The 19,952-nt window shown below is 33.8% G+C and overlaps 1 protein-coding gene across 7 annotated transcripts in view; it reads right to left on the bottom strand.

Moving 5' to 3' along the window:
* Agfg1 (ArfGAP with FG repeats 1) overlaps positions 1-19,952 on the bottom strand; it is a 41,909-nt gene that overhangs the window by 20,336 nt on the left and 1,621 nt on the right. For all 7 annotated transcript variants that reach the window (XM_015481480.2, XM_048808654.1, XM_048808655.1 and 4 more), the window contains exons 2-4: positions 6,621-6,736; positions 2,779-2,941; positions 1,775-1,928 (exon numbers count right to left, since the gene is read on the bottom strand). In XM_015481480.2, the coding sequence (XP_015336966.1) occupies positions 1,775-1,928; positions 2,779-2,941; positions 6,621-6,736 (433 nt within the window). The remainder of the gene's footprint in view (positions 1-1,774; positions 1,929-2,778; positions 2,942-6,620; positions 6,737-19,952) is intronic.

Genomic DNA, 19,952 nt, shown 5'->3' with positions numbered 1-19,952 from the left:
GTGTGTGGGGGGGGGGGTTGATTTGAGTAGGCATTTTTGATAAGTAAGAACTTCAGTCTGAAAAAGGACTACTTCTTTAAGCAACACATCCCAGCTACTTGGTTACTGAAGTATTTCCTCATATTCATCTATCATTTCCACCATATATAAGAAAGAAAGAAAGAATAATTAAAAATCTATCACCATCTATGGATCTTGTAAAAATAGGTTTCTTTCTTCTTTAATTTCATATTCTACAACTATTTCTATTTTTTTCAAAGAACATTTTAAGGGAGTTATTAAAGTATGAGTACAGTTATGGTACAAATTAGTCTGTACAGATAACAAACAAACAAATAAAAAAAGTGTAACAATAATCCCTGATCTGTAAATGCTCAAAATGCATAAAAAAGGAAACATGAAATAAACTGAAATATTTTTACTATGCTCATAAAATTATGAAATATATATTTTAGAAAAATTAAGTCTTAAATTTTTCGTATCTATAGTTATAGAAATCAGCTTTTGGCAGTAACTTACCCACACATTTGAAAATAATATAAAGCAAAGTTTTGAATTAGTAAATAAAACCATTAAATGGCTAAATTAATTCCTAAATTAGTATTTAGTACATTTGAATTGATGCTTCTTTAATCATTCATAAATGGAGATGGGTATATCTTCTGTAATACACTTCAATGCTTACTAGCATCCAAAATAGATTCCATGTATATTTTCAATAGAAATGTAATGTTTCTAATATAAATCCAATACAATAAATAATGAATAGATAAATTTAGGCTTATCATTATTTGGCATAATTGACCCAAGTATTAATGAGCAGTTAATAGTATAAAAAAAGAGACTGCAAAATTATGTGCCTCTTAAATTCCAAATAGTCAGTCCCCTAGTTATTCCTCCCATAAAGAATCTGGAACTCCCTAGCAACCCAACACACACACACACCTGTAACTGACCAATCTCTAGATCCAACTACAACCTACAAGAAATATATAGAAAAAAGTAGCTTGTTTAACAGCTCCACAATGGTACAATCAACAAATTTAGACCACGGCAAACTCTACAGGACAAATAAGCTCCTATCTTTTAACAATTTATATAAGAGGAAAAAATGATGGAAAAAGAACCTATAGATTAAAATACCTAAGAGACTTACTTCACAACTACAATGTCTACACCTTATTTGAAACCTTATTCAAACAAATTTTAGGTACATATTTATATGATCACATGTGTGTATATATGCATGTGTGTCAGAGTATATACGTGTGTGTGTGTGTGTGTGTGTGTGTATATATATATATATATATATACACACTCATAATACACAAAAAATTAGAACTGAAATAAAAATTTGAATGAATTATTACTATTATTATTTAAACAATTTATAACCATATTGAGGTTTAACAAATAAAAGTCCTGTTTAACAGACATAAAATACTTAATCTCTTTTGTGTTTAAAAGTACCACTGTTACATAGTTATATATATTTAAGGGTAATCAAATACCCTCAACTAAACTGATGCTTAATGAAGAATGAATGCTGAGGCACGTACAGTGGTGCACACTTGTAATGTGAGCAGCTTGGGAGGCTGAGGCAGGAGGATGGAAAGTTCAAAGCCAGCCTCAGCAAAAGAGAGGTGCTAAGCAACTCAGTGAGACCCTGTCTCTAAATGAAATATAAAATAGGGCTGGGGAAGTTGCTCAGTGATTGAATGTTTCTTGGTGTTCTATACATATACCATCCAAAAGCTATTGAAAAAAGACATACCTGCATGACTGTTGAAATGTGCAAAGTTAGCAAAATTGGCTGTGGCTGTTGACTGAGGAGCTGGAGCAGCAAAAATGTCTGAGCCAAGATCACTCAAAAGATCAAACTGCTTCTTTTCTTGCTGTTGTCCTTGAGAGCGACCAACGACTGGGGACTAAAAACCACATGTCAACTATAAAGATTTTTCAGTAAGAGCTGCTGAATTTTTATACAAAACTATCTCTAATTCATGAAGTATTTATATGCAGGAAGAGTTACAGTATACTGACTTAATTCCTTTGTTCATATTTTTCACCCAGACCTTTTGTGAAAACAAAGCAATTTATCCAAAAGCCCTAGAATGCACTATAAAAATGGTAGAATGTAATCTACAGTACTATACTTCAGAACCGCTGTATAGGATTAAAGTTGCAATGCCACGCAGAACAAGATCTGTCACAACTCCATCTAGTACAACAAAGTACTAACCTCAGAAATCAATTTATGAAGACTGTACTCTTCATATTTTCAGAATAAGTTATAAGGGAAAGCCATCCGAGTTTCAATGATAAACATGCCACACAATCACACATTTGGGAAAATCTTATTATATCCCGTTAAAGTACATCACAGAAGCTATCCTGCTCTGTCACTACAGATTCAGGTTTCACTAATTGTTTATCAAGACAGATAGCTTTAGCAACTTTCCTGTACACCTCCATAAACTGTAGAGAAGTTAAAGCAATCAAAAACAGAACAAAACCACATTCCTATCACTTACCCAATAATCAATTAATGTATTACAAACCATGAGGACATATGTTATATTGCTGTCTTAGATTCTCAAATTAAAAAAAAAAAATTCTCAAATTCTTGGGCTGGGGATATGGCTCAGTGGTAAAAGTGGTTGTCCAACACCACAAAACAACAAGACAGACACACACACACACACACCCTCTCAAATTCTTGATATTCAATTCTCCTTAAGTGGAAGTCCTTACAAAGACTTTTAAAAGACTACTCACCTGAGTAGGTGTGCCCTTATTTAAGTGCAGTGCTGGTGCAGAATCTCCTAAAAGAGATTTCAGTGGTTTGACCTCAGGTGTGCTGCTTGTGCTACTGGCAGAGGAACCTGAAATAGATGCATGAACTGATGCCACCACTTTGGCTTGTTCTGGTGGGACATACCTAAAACGTGAAAATTAGAATAGGTAGTTAATTTTTAAAGCATAGGAATCCTACACTAAAAGATAAGCTCAATTCTAATTTTGTACAAAACTGTTTCCACATTAATCTTATCTGAAAAATCTCACTTAAAATTGATAGCTTAAGACTACACTTAATTGGAACACCAGAGAATGTAATAGATGAACCAAAAAACTTTTTTCAATTATTTACCAATGGCTTTTATAAAAAATTATATATTTATTATTTTTATAAATACAATATACCAACTGTTTTTTAAAACAGAAGATGAATAGTTAATACTGTAATTTTCTGTTATGTTATACATGTATCAGTAGCTTATTATTTTTATTGCAATATAATTTGATTATTTAGCTCTTTTTAATTTATTTATATTGGTGCATAATTATAAATAGTGAAATTCATTAAATCATATTTGTACAGGCATATAATTTCATAAATTTCATTCCCCTGTACCTTCCCTTTCCATCTTTTCCTCCCTCTCCCTGATCCACTTGCTCTACTCTACTGACCTTTTATTATTATTACTGTAATTAGTGCATTATCAGTGTGTGTGTGTGTGTGTGTATACACACATACACCCATACACCACATATACATACATACACACATATACACACATACATACATACATGTGTATGAGAATTCATTGTAGTATATTTTTACACAGACATAGAATGTACTTTAATTTTTAAAAACAAAAATATATTAAGATCATAAACATTTGGAGATGTAAAAGAAGGTAAAGAAACATTTATTATATTACAGTTAATAGTCTTAAAATATAAGGAATTATTATAAATCTATAATAAGATCATTTAAATTCATTTTGAAATGGACCAAACCAATTCACAAAAGGAGACACAGATATGAAAACTTATAAAGGAAAAAAAATGTACAATTAAGCTATCTCCCATCCACATGTGAACTTCATGCTGTCTACTGAAACACATTCACACATATGCTCTGTGCCCCAGAAGTACCCATTCCAGAAACTTATCCTTAGCAATCAACTTGGTAAGTGCATATTGGTACATGAACATGCATGTTACCACAGCAATTTAAATAATTTTTTAAAAATTGGAGACAAACTGTACATCCATCACGAAAAAAAAATACTTAAAGGGATTATGCTAAAATTTATAATAATATTATGGAGCTACTCTGCTTGACATGGAAAGATTCCCATAAGATGTCGTAAGTGTTTCAGGTTTGACCCCATCATGGCAGGATTCATGGGAGGAGGGCAATGAAGGGAGGAAAAAAGCAGTAAGGATAGAATGCCCCAAAGTTGGCAATGCTAATCTCTAGACGTAGCATTATTGAAATCTTCTGTTCTCTGTAATTATAGGTCTACCCTACTCTCCATCCCATCCCCCATAATAAACAGTTGGACAAGTATAAGAACATAGTATTGTTAAGAGCACCTATTCCAGTGACAAGATCCCAGCTTCACCACTTAATGGCTGTGAAAACTTGGGGCAAACTTCAACCCTGTTCTTTCATTTTCATCTATAAAATGGAGATAGAGTTGCTGTGGGGTTTAAATGAGTTACCATTTGTAGAACACACAGAACAGTTCTTAGTACATTAACTATAGGGAGTGCTAGTTATTACCGAACACATAATAATCATGAGCAATTGCTTTTTTAAATAAATGGTAGAAATGACAAGAGATGTAAGAATGAATACAAAGAAGCTATGCTTTCCTGTAATTGGGCATTCCACTGACAACATAAATTCTTGAGTACAGCCAAACCAGATAAGAGTTTATAGCACAAAAAACCACTTAAAGTAAAGGGACTAATCTTGCAGAAGATTTGAGGAGTGATTCTCAAAAGATCATGAATAACAACAGCATCACTGTTATAAGTGCAGCTTTCTATATTAAGGAGTCTTAGCGAGACTGTATTTGGATAGTGCTCACACCACATTTACCAAAAGAAAAAAAAAAAAGCTTGCCGCTACATTAGTAATTATCACTGCAAAATTGTTGTAGATCATATGCCAATTTTTTTACAGAACAGTAGGGTGAGACCACCATTATGTGAAGCTTTTTAAAAAAATTGTGCAGATATTACTTAAAAATCATTTATCACTAAAGCTGTCATTAGTGCAAGATTAGCAGGCACAGAATACTGTGGATATACATTAATACAGTGGCCACAATTTTGCACTGAAATACAGTACATGTTAGGAGTGTGCAATCAAGAGCAGAGTTAAAAAGATATACATAGGTTCTGGCCCTTGAAAATAATGGTCACCCCTCTCCACCTACCATTTACAGTTTGTATTTGTATTACTCTTGCTATTACTATTCTGTTAGAATACAAGGACTTATAATTACTTCAGGCTTTTTAGTTATTTAGCTTATGGTTTGAAGGAATAACTTATTATTCTTATAAATACAGGACTGTCAATCTATGGTTTTAATTCTATCAATATTATTCACATTTTCTCTTACAATTCACATTCATTTTTATCTTCATGGCTAATACTACCCTATCTAAAATCCTAACCAAACTTAGTTTCTTAGTTGTTGAAAGTAATACTGATAAGAAAACTGAAAATTACACCAGGACTATGCAAGGAGAACACTCTTCTATAGAGTATAAAGTGTATAAGAAGTTAAGAATTAAATGGTAAAAGGACAATATCACTTTCTTTAAAAGAATTATTCATTTCACTATATTTTTATTATCACCTTTTAATACTTTTTCTTTTCTGAACTAAAATTATAGTGGTATATTTCTACCTATATTCATAACCAATGTACCTAGCACCAGTGAATATAGTCCTGGTTAATTTTGCCTTGCAAAAAGTAGTCTGTTTTAGTGATCAGTAAGAATATAAACCTGGGGCTGAGGCTGCAGCTCAGTGGCCTAGCATGAGTGAGGAATTGGGTTCGATCCTCAGCACCACATAAAAATAAACAAATAAAATAAAGGCATGCTGTCCATGTACAACTACAAAAATTAAAAAAAAAAAAAAAAGAAATATATAAATCTGACCGAGCATACAAATCAGAGCTAATGTGCTTACTGACTGAGAGTAAAGATCACTCCCCTATAAACCACAGCAAGTGTTCTCTCAGGACCAAAACAGGTTATAAATATATCATCTGTTGGGGAAAAGTGGCAGTTTACTTCCTCAGTATCTATTCCCTCTATTCTTAACGCCTGTATCTTCTTAACCTCCAAAGAAGTAAAGATGCTATTCAAAACTGCTCATAGTTAATGAGTACTATACCTATATTATGACATAAAGCTAAAAATGAGGAGCCCTAAGTGGTTGAACACTAGCTCTGTAGATATAGTCCTTGCTGTGCTGTAAGGGACACATTAGCTTTACGTATAACCTATTAAAATAATGGATTTAGTTAAGGAAGTATAAATGCTCCCTTCTTAACCAGGTAGCAAATTGACTGAGTCCTGGTAATTATAATTAAAAGGCTGCTAATAGGTATAGTGAAGTAAGATAAAGGAGTAAACATTTTTGAAAAACAAATCCAATAATAAACCAAAGGATAATGAGAACCTACTTACCTACTTAGCTACTTTGTTTTCTTCCTGTCTGCCTTCCTTCATCATAATAGACTAACCTTAACCATAATTAATAAAATTTTGTGAGGCTTTAGTGGAAATACAAAGAGTTCACTCACCATCTTTTCTTTTCATATTTTTCTTGTAAAAACTCTTTCACTTTTTGTGGATCCCTGAAGTCTGGAATCGCTGAAGATCTATCATCAAATAATCCTAGCCAGATCTGTTTACAGACCTTTGGAAACAATTAAAAAAGAAGTGTTAAATTCAATATCTTCACTTACTGACAAAGAAAAAATTATATTCCTTTCAGAAAGCCAACATACTTAATAATTTCAATAGTAATACATTCAATGAGGATTTTTTTATAACCACAAAGGACTGAATTTATTTTAGTATGTTGCGATACACAGTAAAATTTTAGCAGAATCATGAAAGATGGCACTTTATAAAAAAAATGAATAGTAAACCAAGATTTGAGAGGATTAAGGGTTTGGTATTGTATTTGGTCTTGGCATGATCATAACCTATTAGCACAATCATGTAATCTATAAAATCTGTTTCCTCACCCATAAAACAAACTCAATCAGTAGCAATTTTACAGGCCCTTTAACAAGTTTAAAAATCAACCAAAAAGAAAAATTCCGGATCATAAATAATTTGCTATTAAAGTATAACAATAATAAACACAAATACAACTCTAGCTTCATATTTTATAATTGCTGTGCTTTTTTTTATTTTTTATTTTTTGGTCTAATGGCTAAAAAAAAAAAGGTCAATCTGAGATATTCAACTTATTTGAAGAAGTAGAAGAAATGAAATGATGCAGAATGGAAATAGGACACAAAGAATACAAAAAAGAACTACAAAGAAAAAAATTAAAGTAAAAACAAAATTAAAAACTGCTTACTCTCCGGGCATAGTGGCATATGCCTATAATCCCAGCAACTCAGGAAGCCGAAGCAGGAGGATCACAAGTTCAAAGCCAGCCTCAGCAACTAAGCAAGGCCCTGAGCAACTTAGTTAGACCCTGTCTCAAAATAATAAATAAAAAGGGCTAGCGGATGCGGTTCTGCCGTTAAGTACCCCTGGGTTCAATCCCCCATACAAAATAACACTGTTTACTCTTCAGTCTTGAAAGAAAAAAAAAAAATCAAAAAGGCAAGCTACAACAGATAAAAAGTATTTGCAAAATCTGTAAGAACTTGAATCCTGAACATATAAGAACCCTTACCACTCAACTGTAAAATACAGACCACCCAATATAGAGGGGTCAAAATATTTGAACAGTTACTTTATCGAAGATTTACACATATAAGTAGCCTAACATCACAAGTCAAGTGCAAAGTGCAAACTGAAATGACACTGAGACTCCATGATAAAGACATCCACAGACTATACCACTAGAAAAGCTAAAAATAAAGAGTGACTATACCATGTGTTGGAAAGAGTGTGGAGTAAATAGAACTTTCCAGAATGTAAAATGTTAACAAACACTTGGGGAGTTTCTCAAAAGTTAAACATATATGTAGCGTACATGACCTGATCATTCTACTTCTAATTACCCAAGAAAAATGAAAGCACATGTCCACTCAGATTTGTATACAAATATTCACTACAGTTTTATTATTAACAACTCCAAAATGGAAATAACTTAACCAAATGTTCATTAAACAGATGAATGCATTAACACATTTTAGAATTGTCAAAGTAGAATATTAGTAAGCCATTAAAAGAAACAATTATTCAACAAGAAACATGAATAAACCTTAAGATAACTGTGCTGAGAAGTCAAAAATTCCTCCAAAAATGTACATACTGTATTATTCCACTCGTTTAAAATTTTAGGAAATATAAACTTCTCCATAGGCAAGAAAAACAGATGAGTAAAAATCATTACAAAGGGGTGGGCACAGAGCCTTCTTGATGAAGTGGTGGTGGGTTCAGTGTATACATGACAAAATTCATCAAATTGTATACTCATTATTTCTCAGTAAATCTGTATATAAAATAAAAGTCTACAAATGTTCCCAAAATTGTATTAGTTTAAAGAATAATCAATTTGACATTGAAAAAGGAAAACTTGACAAATACTTGGGAAATCAGAGAAGGAAAAGCATATGCTTTTCAGTCTTACCTGCTCACTTGACTGAGTAAGAAATAAAAAAGAGAAAGGATAGGAGAAGGACTCAAACTTCCTTTCCATCACATCCCAAGCGTATCTCAAAAATAACCATTTCTTGTGGTTCCCTTCTATGCCAGGCACAGAACAGACATTATAAAGTCATCAAGGCAGTTAACAGTTAACACATGTAAAGGCCTAGGCTAAAGCACAATTCCATTATAAAAACATTTCAGTGACAAAGCCTGAGAAGTTCAGATACCCAGGAATGGTAACAGAACTTACTGCCAAAAATGCTATATTAAATTAAAGAGACCCGGGGCTGGGGATGTAGCTCAAGCAGTAGCGCTCTCGCCTGGGTTCGATCCTCAGCACCACATACAAACAAAGATGTTGTGTCCACTGAAAACTAAAAAATAAATATTAAAAAAAAAAAATTCTCTCTCTTTAAAAAAATAAAATAAAATAAAATAAATGAATTAAAGAGACCCCGCTTATCTAGTAATTTCTCAGCCAGTTAGGACAAAAAGAACTATACATAGTACTCTCCTTAGGCAGAAACCTAACAAATGATTCTCCCAAAATGTAATATTTTGGGATTCTGCAACTGTACATTTACAATCATAAAGGGAGGACTATAAGTTTGTCAGAAATAATAAATTCAGTGAACCAAATTGCTCATATTATATATAGGCCAGAGGTCAGCAAATTGCAACCCATGGGCTAAATGTGGCCTAAGATCTTTTGTCTGTAGACAGAATTTTATTGAAACACTCAGGTCCACATGCTTGTCTCATGTGTGACTAACCATTTTAGTGAATGACATCAGTACTGAGTAGTTACAACAAAGACCTTACAGATAGCAGAGCATAAAATCTGATGTTTCACGGAAAAAATTTGCTAATTCTTGACACAATTGCAACTATGGACTTATTACAATACTAACCCAGCATACAGGAATAATAATAAGGGATAGGGAAAGAAATGTGGAATGAATCTAACTGAATCATGTTATATATTTACTATTTAAAATATTAAAAATAGTATTTACTAGTTTTTAAAGGATCATCACTTAAAAAGCAGCCCCTCCCACACTCCCACCAGCAGCACTACACAGGACTGCTAAAATTCAAGTTTAGAAATCCACAAAGCTGGGGCTGGGGTTGGGGCTCACCTAGTATGTGCAAGGCGCTGGGTTCGATCCTCAGCATCACATAAAAATAAATAAATAAAATAAAGGTATTGTGTCCAACTACCACTTAAAACAACTAAAAAAAAGAAAGAAAGAAATCCACAAAGCTTAAAACACGAGAGTCTGCCATAATTTCAACAACTGGAAAGTGAGGAATAAATCTCCAGAAGGGAGATAAGAAAATAGGCACCACCAAACCTATATATCAACTGTGCCCAAATCTCTAGTTCAACATATGGATTCTACCACTTCCCCAAGGATAATATGCCATATGTTCAATTAAGGACTAAAAAATTGAGCAGAAATTTCAGCTGGCACCTAACAGGGAAGAAATCAAGAGTTTGCCAAAAAGCAAAACCAATACCAGTTGGAGAAACAATATAAAATGAGAATATTCTCATGACTTTGAAAAGAGATTTCTTAAAACAGGGCGGAGAAAGCATTAACTACAAAACTGAAAACTGATAAATTACATCTCATCAAAATAACAAACTTCTAGCCACAGGCTAGGAGAAAATATTATTAAGGATATAACTGACAAAGAATGTACAAATTCTAATATATTCATAAGATATTACTCTAATAAAAAGAAAAATAGCTATATGCATCCACACATAATACTCTCAAAAGTATTACACAAAAATGCACATTCTTCACTATTTTATTTTTATGAATACAAATAAAAAAAAATGGTATCTCTTGAGAAGGGAAGAACAGGAAGGGGTATCAGAGAATGATATCTGTGTTCATTACCGAGGTTTTTGGGTTGCCAAACTGGAAATAATTAATAGAACTCATCCAGGAACTGGAGGTATAACTCACTGATAAAAGCACTTGGCACTGCAAGAAACAAAACAAACAAAAGAAACTTTTCCAAGAGTACAATGAAGATTCTTGAATTGAGCTGTACTCAAATTCAAGCATACTCAAAAATACTCAACTAATATTATACTCTAATTAATGACACAAATGCCAAAGATTTTAGTAGCGATGTAAAGTAGTACTTGAAACTTACTTTGGACTGATAAACAGATAATAAAAACAGCCACTAAAAGAAATATATCACAATGTTTATTATACTTGTATAATTTTTCAATTTTACATGTGTTTGGGCTGAAGGGAAAACTGACAGATCTGGCCACTATGCTGTGGATTCTAGCAACCCCTGCCCAGGACCAGGATCCTGCTGTGGCTATACATTACAGAGATTCTATAGCACAGCAGGTAGCCTAACCAGGCTTCCTGCACAAAGCTGCTGCTAGCACTACCATGCTCACCTGCAATAAGACCTGTGGCACTATGCTGCTATCTGTCAAATGGTACAACCAGAAGTCATCATTTCACACTAGAAGACAGCTGTTCACAGCCATGGAACCCTTGGAAAGATCACAGACTACGAGATTATCCTTGGGGAAGTGGTAGAATCCACAGTTCTATAGAAGACTGACAAAAATATTCAAATATCCAAAAAGTTCCTGGGGATGCAACCTTTGAATACTTGTACCCAAAGTTAATCTTGCCACGCAGAAGAGCTTCAAGTTTAAGAAACAGAACTAAGAAACTCAATGCCATCAATCTGAAATTCTATGTGCCTAGAGCCTGTTTTTAATTTCTTCTTACCAGTTCATAAAGCATCCAAAACCAGATGACATTCTGTCTTGCCAAGAGAGAGACAAGACTTCTTTATTCTGAAGAAAGAACCAAGCATCAGTTTTTAGGAACCTGATGCTAGAGCAATGGAAAAGACACAGGGGGACTACTATAATTCAGATATACCAGGCACACCTATGCCACTTGAGTTGCCTAACAAGGCATTGAAAGTTATTTGAGCCAATGTTTCAGGATCTTAACAGGCAGGACCTTCCAGTTTACATGGTAAGTATCTAGTCCCACAGTAGCCAACTGGTTGAAGACCCCCTACTCTCAACACAAACTCCTGCATGGCTCTATCCCTCAGATCACATAAAAAGTTGCACAGTTCTAGCTGATCTTTGCAGGTCTAATTGTGAATTAGCTAGCATCCTAGCTTTTTAAACAATACAGAGTTTTAAACCTATATTAAGCATTCATAATATGCAAGCGTTACTTGAATTCTGATTCAAACAAAGTATTAAGGGGAAAAAAAGAAATGTAGGAAATAAGAAGAAATTTGAACCGTACCCTAGAGTACTAAATTATTGTTGATTTTTATAGGCATGAAAATAGTATTATTCTTATACTTCTTTAAGCCCTTGTTTTGTTTTGTTGAGAAAGCATAGGTCCATGAATTTCCAGATGAACCTGTAGGTCTTGGATTTGTTTCAAAATAATAAAGAAATAGGCCAGGAATTCATAGACGTATATTATATTACTTTCTATTTGCATAGATATAAGAATATCTACACAATGAAAGGGAAGCTGAAAGATTATAAGAAGCTAGAATGGTCAAGGCAAATAGCTAAAAGGAAATAAATACTGTGACCTAAGATATCAATGTTAACAAAATGTTTAAGTAAACTCTGCATAGCTACATACTAACATCTAAGCTGCTTCTATAACACTTTTGAGTTTTCAGTCAACATTCAAAAAGATCTACATTAAAAATTTATAAAAAGAAAATATTTCCCACATATTTGTTAATATCATACTTACTAAAATTCAGCAAAAATTACTCTCTACACTAAACTTCAGTTCAAAGCATATTTTTGTATGATCCTTTATTTTCTAAACTTACAAACCAACAGAAAAGTACCTACACATAAAATCACCATCATATATCTACACTAATTTTCAAATGTTTTCACAAATACTATATTTCAATTCAAACCTCATGAAATAAACAAAGCAGAGCTTCTCATGGATTACAAAGGAAAATGAGGCTTAGGATTTTACCCATTAAGTTAACTGTACTAAAACTATATCACAGATTTTTTTCAGTCCTAAAGTTTAATTAGTTACCAAACTAAAGTTTTTTTTAATGATCATATCCATAGCAATCAGTATCATATCCATAGCAATTACTTAGGGTACAGGTTAAAAATGCAGACAAACACTCCTGTGCCTCATGCCCACATCTAGGATCAAAATCTCTTAAGGAGTAGAGTCCATGAATTTTTGCCAGAAAAAAACACACAAACAAAATTCCACAATTCTAATGATTTATGTGAAGTTTGAAATTTATTTTTTTAATTAGTTCATTATAATTATACATAATGTTGGGGCTCATTATGACATAATCATATAAGCATGAAATACAGTTTGCTCCAATTCAGTCCCCTTACTTCCTCCCTCTCCCCCTTCTCCCAGTTCCCTTTCCTCTACAGATCTTTCTTCTATTTATAGTTTTCCTAATTAGTACATCATGGATATACATAAAGGTGAAATTCACTGTAGCATATTCATATATGTACATAGGAAAGTTTAGACAGATTCATTCCACCTTTTCTCTTTTCCAGTCCTGCCTCTGTCCCCATCAATTCCCTTCCGGGATTCCACTGATCTCTCTTCTATTTTCATGGAAATCTTCCCACTACTTTTTCTCCTATTTTGTTCTTGACCTTTGTGCTCTGGTTTATTTCACTTAGCATGATGATCTACACATCCATTCATTACCAGCAAATACATTAATTTCATTCTTCTTTATGGCTGAGTAAAACTTCACTGTGTATATAAACCACATTTTCTTTATCCATTCATCTGTTGATGGTTACCCTAGACTGGCTCCACAGCTTAACAATCATGAACTGCACTGCTATAAATACTAATCCGGCAGCATCCCTACAGTATGCTGATTTTAGATCTTTTGGATATATACCAAGGAGTGGGACAGCTGGGTTACATGTTTCCATTCCTACCTCTTGGAGGAATCTTCACACTGCTTTCTGAAGTAGTTGTACTAATTTGCAATTCCACAGTTTATGAGTTACATTTTTCCCACACATCTTCACCACCATTTAATATTGTTTATATTCTTGATAATACTATTCATCTGGATATACATATATATAGATAAATAGATAGACAGTGTACATTCTCACTGCTTCAGGTGTAATAACAAAGTACATATTATCAGCCATGGAAATGTGTATACTTTGAGCAGAGAAAATAGTACAAAAGAAACAATGAGATGTTTTTAAAAAATTGTGAAAATGTTACGATGAAGGCTACCAAAACAAAATTTTAAACCACATTTAGGCATTTTAACCCCTGTGGATGAAATACTCCTGAAAGACATAAGAGTAAAAATTAAAGGAAATTCAATAGGGTTTGGCAAATACATTCATGTTAAAAACAAAAAAATAACATCAGCAAAATGGCAAGAAAATTAGAAAAAAGCATGTATGATAAGCAAAGCAGAAAAATCATTGGGTTAAAACATGTCTTCTGGGAATGAATTAAGAAAAACATCATACAGACCAGACACAGTGGTGCAAGCCTGTAATCCCAGCGGTTGGGAGGCTGAGGCAGGAGGATTGCAAGTTCAAAGCCAGTCTCAGCAACTCAGCGAGGCCCTAAGCAATTTAGTGAGACCCTGTCTCTAAATAAAATATAAAAAGGGCTAGGGATGTGGCTCAATAGTCAAGCATCCCTGGGTTCTATCTCTGGCATGGCGAGTCAGCCCTGGGCTGTGTATTTGTAAACTATGAATATGAGTACATGAGTGGACTGGACTGACACTGCCTCTCTCTTTGGGCTGGTAAAAGATGCGTCCTTTCCGTGCCCTCTGCCTATGATCCTCACATAGCACCAAAGATGGGTGTGGCCTTCCAAGATGTCAGTCAATCTGCTGAACCCAAGACATCAGAAAGCTAGACTCAACCCCCTGAAACCTGACCCCCCTCACTGGGGTGAAACTTTCAAGTGTCTTCCCCTCAATAAAAAGGGACTTTAGAATATCCTCCTCCTCTTTTGTCTGCCTTCTTTGTGGGAGCTGGAGCAGAGGAGGCGTCGCTGAAGAATTCCAAGGAAAAGGTATTTTCTCTGTCTGGTGTATTATTTCATGCCAGCCCACTTCACCTGGAGTGACCCTGACTGATTCAGTCTCGTGTCATGGCACTCTGGTGCCTACCCCCACACCCCAAAAAAAACCCACGTCAGTCAGATTATAGGAGGATTTACACTCCAAACTAGAAACTATAGAATTATATAGAACAAAGGTTTTTAATCAACTACCTGTAGACCAAATTGGGCTACTGATTTGTTTATACTACCCTGATCTAAGAATGGTTTTTAAATTAAAAGACACACACACACACATATATCCCCCCCAAAAAAGATATGCAACAGAGACTGCAGGTGGCTCCCAAAGCAAACAGCATTTACTATTTGGTCCTTTAGACCAATTTACTAACCACAATATTTTTCTGAAATAAAAGTCAATTTTTATTACTCTATTTAAGGTCAATGAAAAATCAAAGCTAAAATACTCTAAATGTTTAATTGTGTAGCACAAATATAAATGTAAATGACGGTAATAAATTCTATGAAAACGGAAAAAAGAGTCTTCTAATGATATCACCTGGAGAAACAAAAATATTCATAATCCTGCTTATTTCTACCTTACATTCATATTCAATATCTGTGTATTTATATTACTTGACAGAAAACATATTAAGAATTTTCACAAGATGGTTGAGTTTGAAGCATCGCAGCCTTTTCTACATACATATGCATATTGTTTTTAGTTTATAGATGTAGAAACTAAAGCTCAGTGTCATCTTGTCCAAAGTTCACAACCTGCAGCCTATAAGTCTCATCCTTTGGCCCAAGATCACTGAATTTCTAGAAATATTTGACAAGCCAGGTATACGAGAACATGCCTGTAACATTCACTACTTGGGAGGCTGAGGATAAGGCAGGAAGATTGCAAATTTGAGGCCAGTCTGGGCAATCTGGCAAAAATCTGGGGATGTAGTTCAGTGGTAAGCTATGCTTACCTAGTTCAATTCCCAGGTACCATTAAAAAAAAGAGAGAAGGGCTGTGGCTCAGTGGTACAGTGCTCGCCTAGCCCACATGAGGCACTGGGTCCGATCCTCAGCACCGCACAAAAATAAAATAACGGTATTATGTTCACCTACAACTAAAAATATATACGAGAGAAAGAGAGAGAAACAAAGAAAAGAAATATTTCACAAATCCTCTCCAAAACTTCACCAATTTCCTTAAGAGCTGCAATATGGGTGAGGTTCTTATACGACTTATAAGATAAACTAATACTAAATGATCATTCCAGGCACTGATTTACAATTCATCCAAATGTTCGCTGTCTTCACTCTCATGTCTCATAGGCTTTTTCTCATATTGGTCTTACTTACCCTTGTAAGAGTTTAATAGTCTGTTTTGAGAATGAACACCATTTCAGAGTAATTTAGGAAATATTCACTAATATCCTGTTCCAACTTATAATAGACTCAGCATAACATAAAATGGCATATATGAATATTCCTGCACCACCAGAACACAATAATTTGGAATTTTAAATTTTTCACTATTATTTGATTTATTCTTATGTGAGGGACACTTGTACAAAGGTGAATAAAACAAGGATCTGGTCCTCAGGAAGGCCAAAGTATAAATCAAATACGTTTTTATATATCATTAAATATGGACACTTGTGATAATTTCATCTAAAATTTTTATTTAAAATCAGAAAATGGGAATCAGAAAAAAACATTGTTTTCTTTTTTACATTTTTGCTTTCAGGAAGTTTAGAACATCGAAACATTGGTAATCATTGATAATCATGTATATTGTTCCAAATATTTGTGCTTATTTATTGTGATAAAAAATTCTATTCATTAGGAAAAAAAAATTTTTCAGTATTTATAACTTGTGACAATGCTTGTTTCTGATTATAAAATAAACCCAGTCTTTCCCAAAGATACAAGGGAACTTCCCCAAAGCTTGAAGAACTATATCATAAAATAAAATCTACTTAACCTTTTCTCTTCCTAAGTTAATTTTATCTCAGGTATTTTGCTATAAATCCACTAAGTACATGTACTTTTTAAAAATTCTCTCTCAGACTGCAAGTTTTATTGTATGTTTTTGCTCATAACTGTATTCATACTATTCAAGAACAGTTCCTAGCATACAGGAGATGATTAATAAATTTCTGCTTCAAGAATAAAGAACAAATTGATCATGAATGATAAAAATAGGAAAAGTAAACAATATGAACCAAAATAAACCTTTTTTCTTTATAAGCTAATTAATTTACTACTAGAAAAGGAAACCTATAGATGTTTCCAAATAATATAATAGAAAATAAAAGGTGGAAATAATTTTATCTATAGCACTATTCACTGGTCCTCCTTCCATTAACTTTGATCTTCAGAAGTTAAACCAAGAGTAAAATTCCTTTAACTAGAAAATATCCACAATATCACAAAAAAAGCACATACAGAGTAACTATGATACAAAAGAAAGCATTAACAGTCCAAGTGTTAAAGGCTCAGTCCCCAGCATGATGTTTCAAGAAACCTATAAAATGCAGGGCCTAATAGAGTTCATTAAAGTTATTGGGGGAATCCCTTTGAAGGGAATTATAGGCTCTGATCAGACTCAGCCCTCTTCTTACTTTCTTTTGCTAGTTGGCAAGAACAGTTGGTAAACAGTTTGGCACCACCATACACTCTCACTATAATGTGCTGCCTGCCTCAACACAAGCCCAAAGCAATGAAGTCAATCAGTCACAGGCTGGAACCTTCAAAACTATGAACCAAAATAAACCTTTTTTCTTTATAAGCTAGTTATCTCAAGTATTTTGTCATGGTGACCAAAAGCTGACTGCTACACATAAGATAAATACGCAGAAATGTTTTCTGAAATAATTGCTTTTGGAAGAAAAGATAAAAACCTTACTCAGAAAATAAATATGAAGTGTTTTGCTGCAATATATTCAACACGGTGATAAAGTCTGAAAATGCTAAAGTATTACTCAAGTAATCTGTAAAACCACAGATGTAGAAACTAATAACATACTTTGACTCAAACACCTTTAATACTGTCATCAACTTTGCAAATTCCCAAAACAATGAACTATTCTTTCTTTATTTATTTATTTTAATCATAGATGGACACAATACCTTTATTTATTTGTTTCTATTTTTATGTGGTGCCAGGGATAATAAAAGTTCGGAAGTGAAACCTCCCCTAGCTACACACACATGATAAGCCACTGCACTGATGGTCTCAAATAATAGTTTCCATGTATCCATCCCCTTTGCCTTGTATTTTGATAATTCCCTCTCACTCTGATTTTGGGCTTGAAGCATGACTTTCTTGGCAATATGATGTTCACAACTGTAATGTATGTAAGACATAATTAAGTTTTATATGCAGATGATTGTACACAGAAATTTCCCATATATAAATGTCTAGGAAACATTCAAAGCATAAAAAGTCTTCCATAAGTCAGATACAATGGCTCATGTCTATAATCCCAGCAACTCAGGAGGCTGAGAAAAGATTGCAAATTTGAGGCCAGTCTAACTTAGCAAGGCCTTAAGTAACTTACAAAGACCCTGTCTCAAAATTAAAAATTTTTAAGAGCTAGGGATGTCACTCAGTAGTAAAGAACCTTGGGGTTCAATCCCCTGTACCATAAATAAATAAATAAACAAACAAATAAATGTTTGTATGTATGCCAGTTATCCATCATCCACGGTGCTTTCCTGCTTAAGCTAGTGACATGTTCCAAGGGTGACAACAATCAAACATGTACTCCAACAGATTAGAACTCCCCTATGTGGGCAGAAAATTCAAAATTGCTGCCAAAGACAATATACTTTCTGATTTTTAAATTCAGAAAAATTCATCCTTAGGCATGAATCCATTCATAAACAAGATGTATGCTAGTGTTATTTTAATCCTAAATATATGAATATGGTTCTTTCCAAATTATTGAAGGTAACAGTAGATGTTTTGAAATGTGAAATATCCAGGTTTTATAAGTAGTACAATAATTTAAAACCCCATATTAGCCCATTCATAATTTGTGGGCCTTACTTGGAGCCTGATTCAAACAAAGTGTTAAGGGGAAAAAAGACATTTATGAAATAAATTATATTCTCTATGCATGTGACAATTAAGATTTAAGTGCTTAAGATAAACTGATAATAAAACACTTGCACATAAAGTCCATGAAGTCTGGGTTATGAAGTTGTACCAACCATCCTGCACTTCATAATATTCATCCTCACCTTCTACACAACTCTTAAGTGTTTAAAAACACAGATATTGCCCTTTTTCTTTGTGTATTGTGCTTACTCCAATTCTATATTTCTCCCTGTGAACTTAAATCCTAACCACAATTAAAAACCAGCAAATGTTTTGCCTCTTCTATCTTTCCAATCCTTTTCTTCACACCAATAGATTCAGTCTCTTTTCCATATTACTTCTGAAACTTATCATTATTTATCTAATATCATATTGCAATTATTTGTTACATATCTGTCTGTCTCACCAACTGTGAACCTTTTGTTTGCTAAGCCTGAGTGATCCAACTATAACTGCATCCACAGTGCCTGGGACAGTAACTATCATAGTGCTTTAAGTGGTCTGTTAACTTGCATACCTCTGTGTATGATTTTACATTCACTCATGAATCTATTCTTATTCTTTCCCTTTTAGGGGAGGGGGGTTGATGAGTTTGAAACCCATCTTTTTATATATACTAAATGTTGATATTAAACAATGTTACTTCAGATGTGACAGGGTGTACCTTGAGAAATTATACTAACTGAAACAAGTCAGTGACAGGACAAATATTATATAATTCCATTTACATAAGGTTTCTAAAATAGTCCAACTGCCAACCACCATGGCACATGCCTGCAATCCCAGCTATTCTAGAGGCTAGGGCAAGAGGAGCTCAAGTTTGAGGACAGTCTGAATATACTAGCAAGATCCTATCTCAAAATAGAAAAAATTAAAAAGGGGTAGGGATGTAGCTCAGTGGTGGAGAGTCCCTGGGTTCAGTTTCCAACAAAATCAAAATAGTCAAACAATAAAAGCAGAAAGTAGAATGGAGGGCACCAGGGACTAGGGAAGAAATGGGGAATTGTTATTCAATGGGTATAAGGTTTCAGTTACGATAAGTTCTGGAGATCTGCTATACAACACTGCGTCTGCCTGTAGTTAACATTGATGTATTG

The sequence above is a fragment of the Marmota marmota genome, unplaced genomic scaffold, assembly GCF_001458135.2.
Source record: "Marmota marmota marmota unplaced genomic scaffold, marMar, whole genome shotgun sequence".
NCBI classification, from domain to species: Eukaryota; Metazoa; Chordata; class Mammalia; order Rodentia; family Sciuridae; genus Marmota; species Marmota marmota.
Note: the sequence above shows the minus strand (reverse complement) of the source record. Positions and strands in the feature narration are given on the sequence as shown.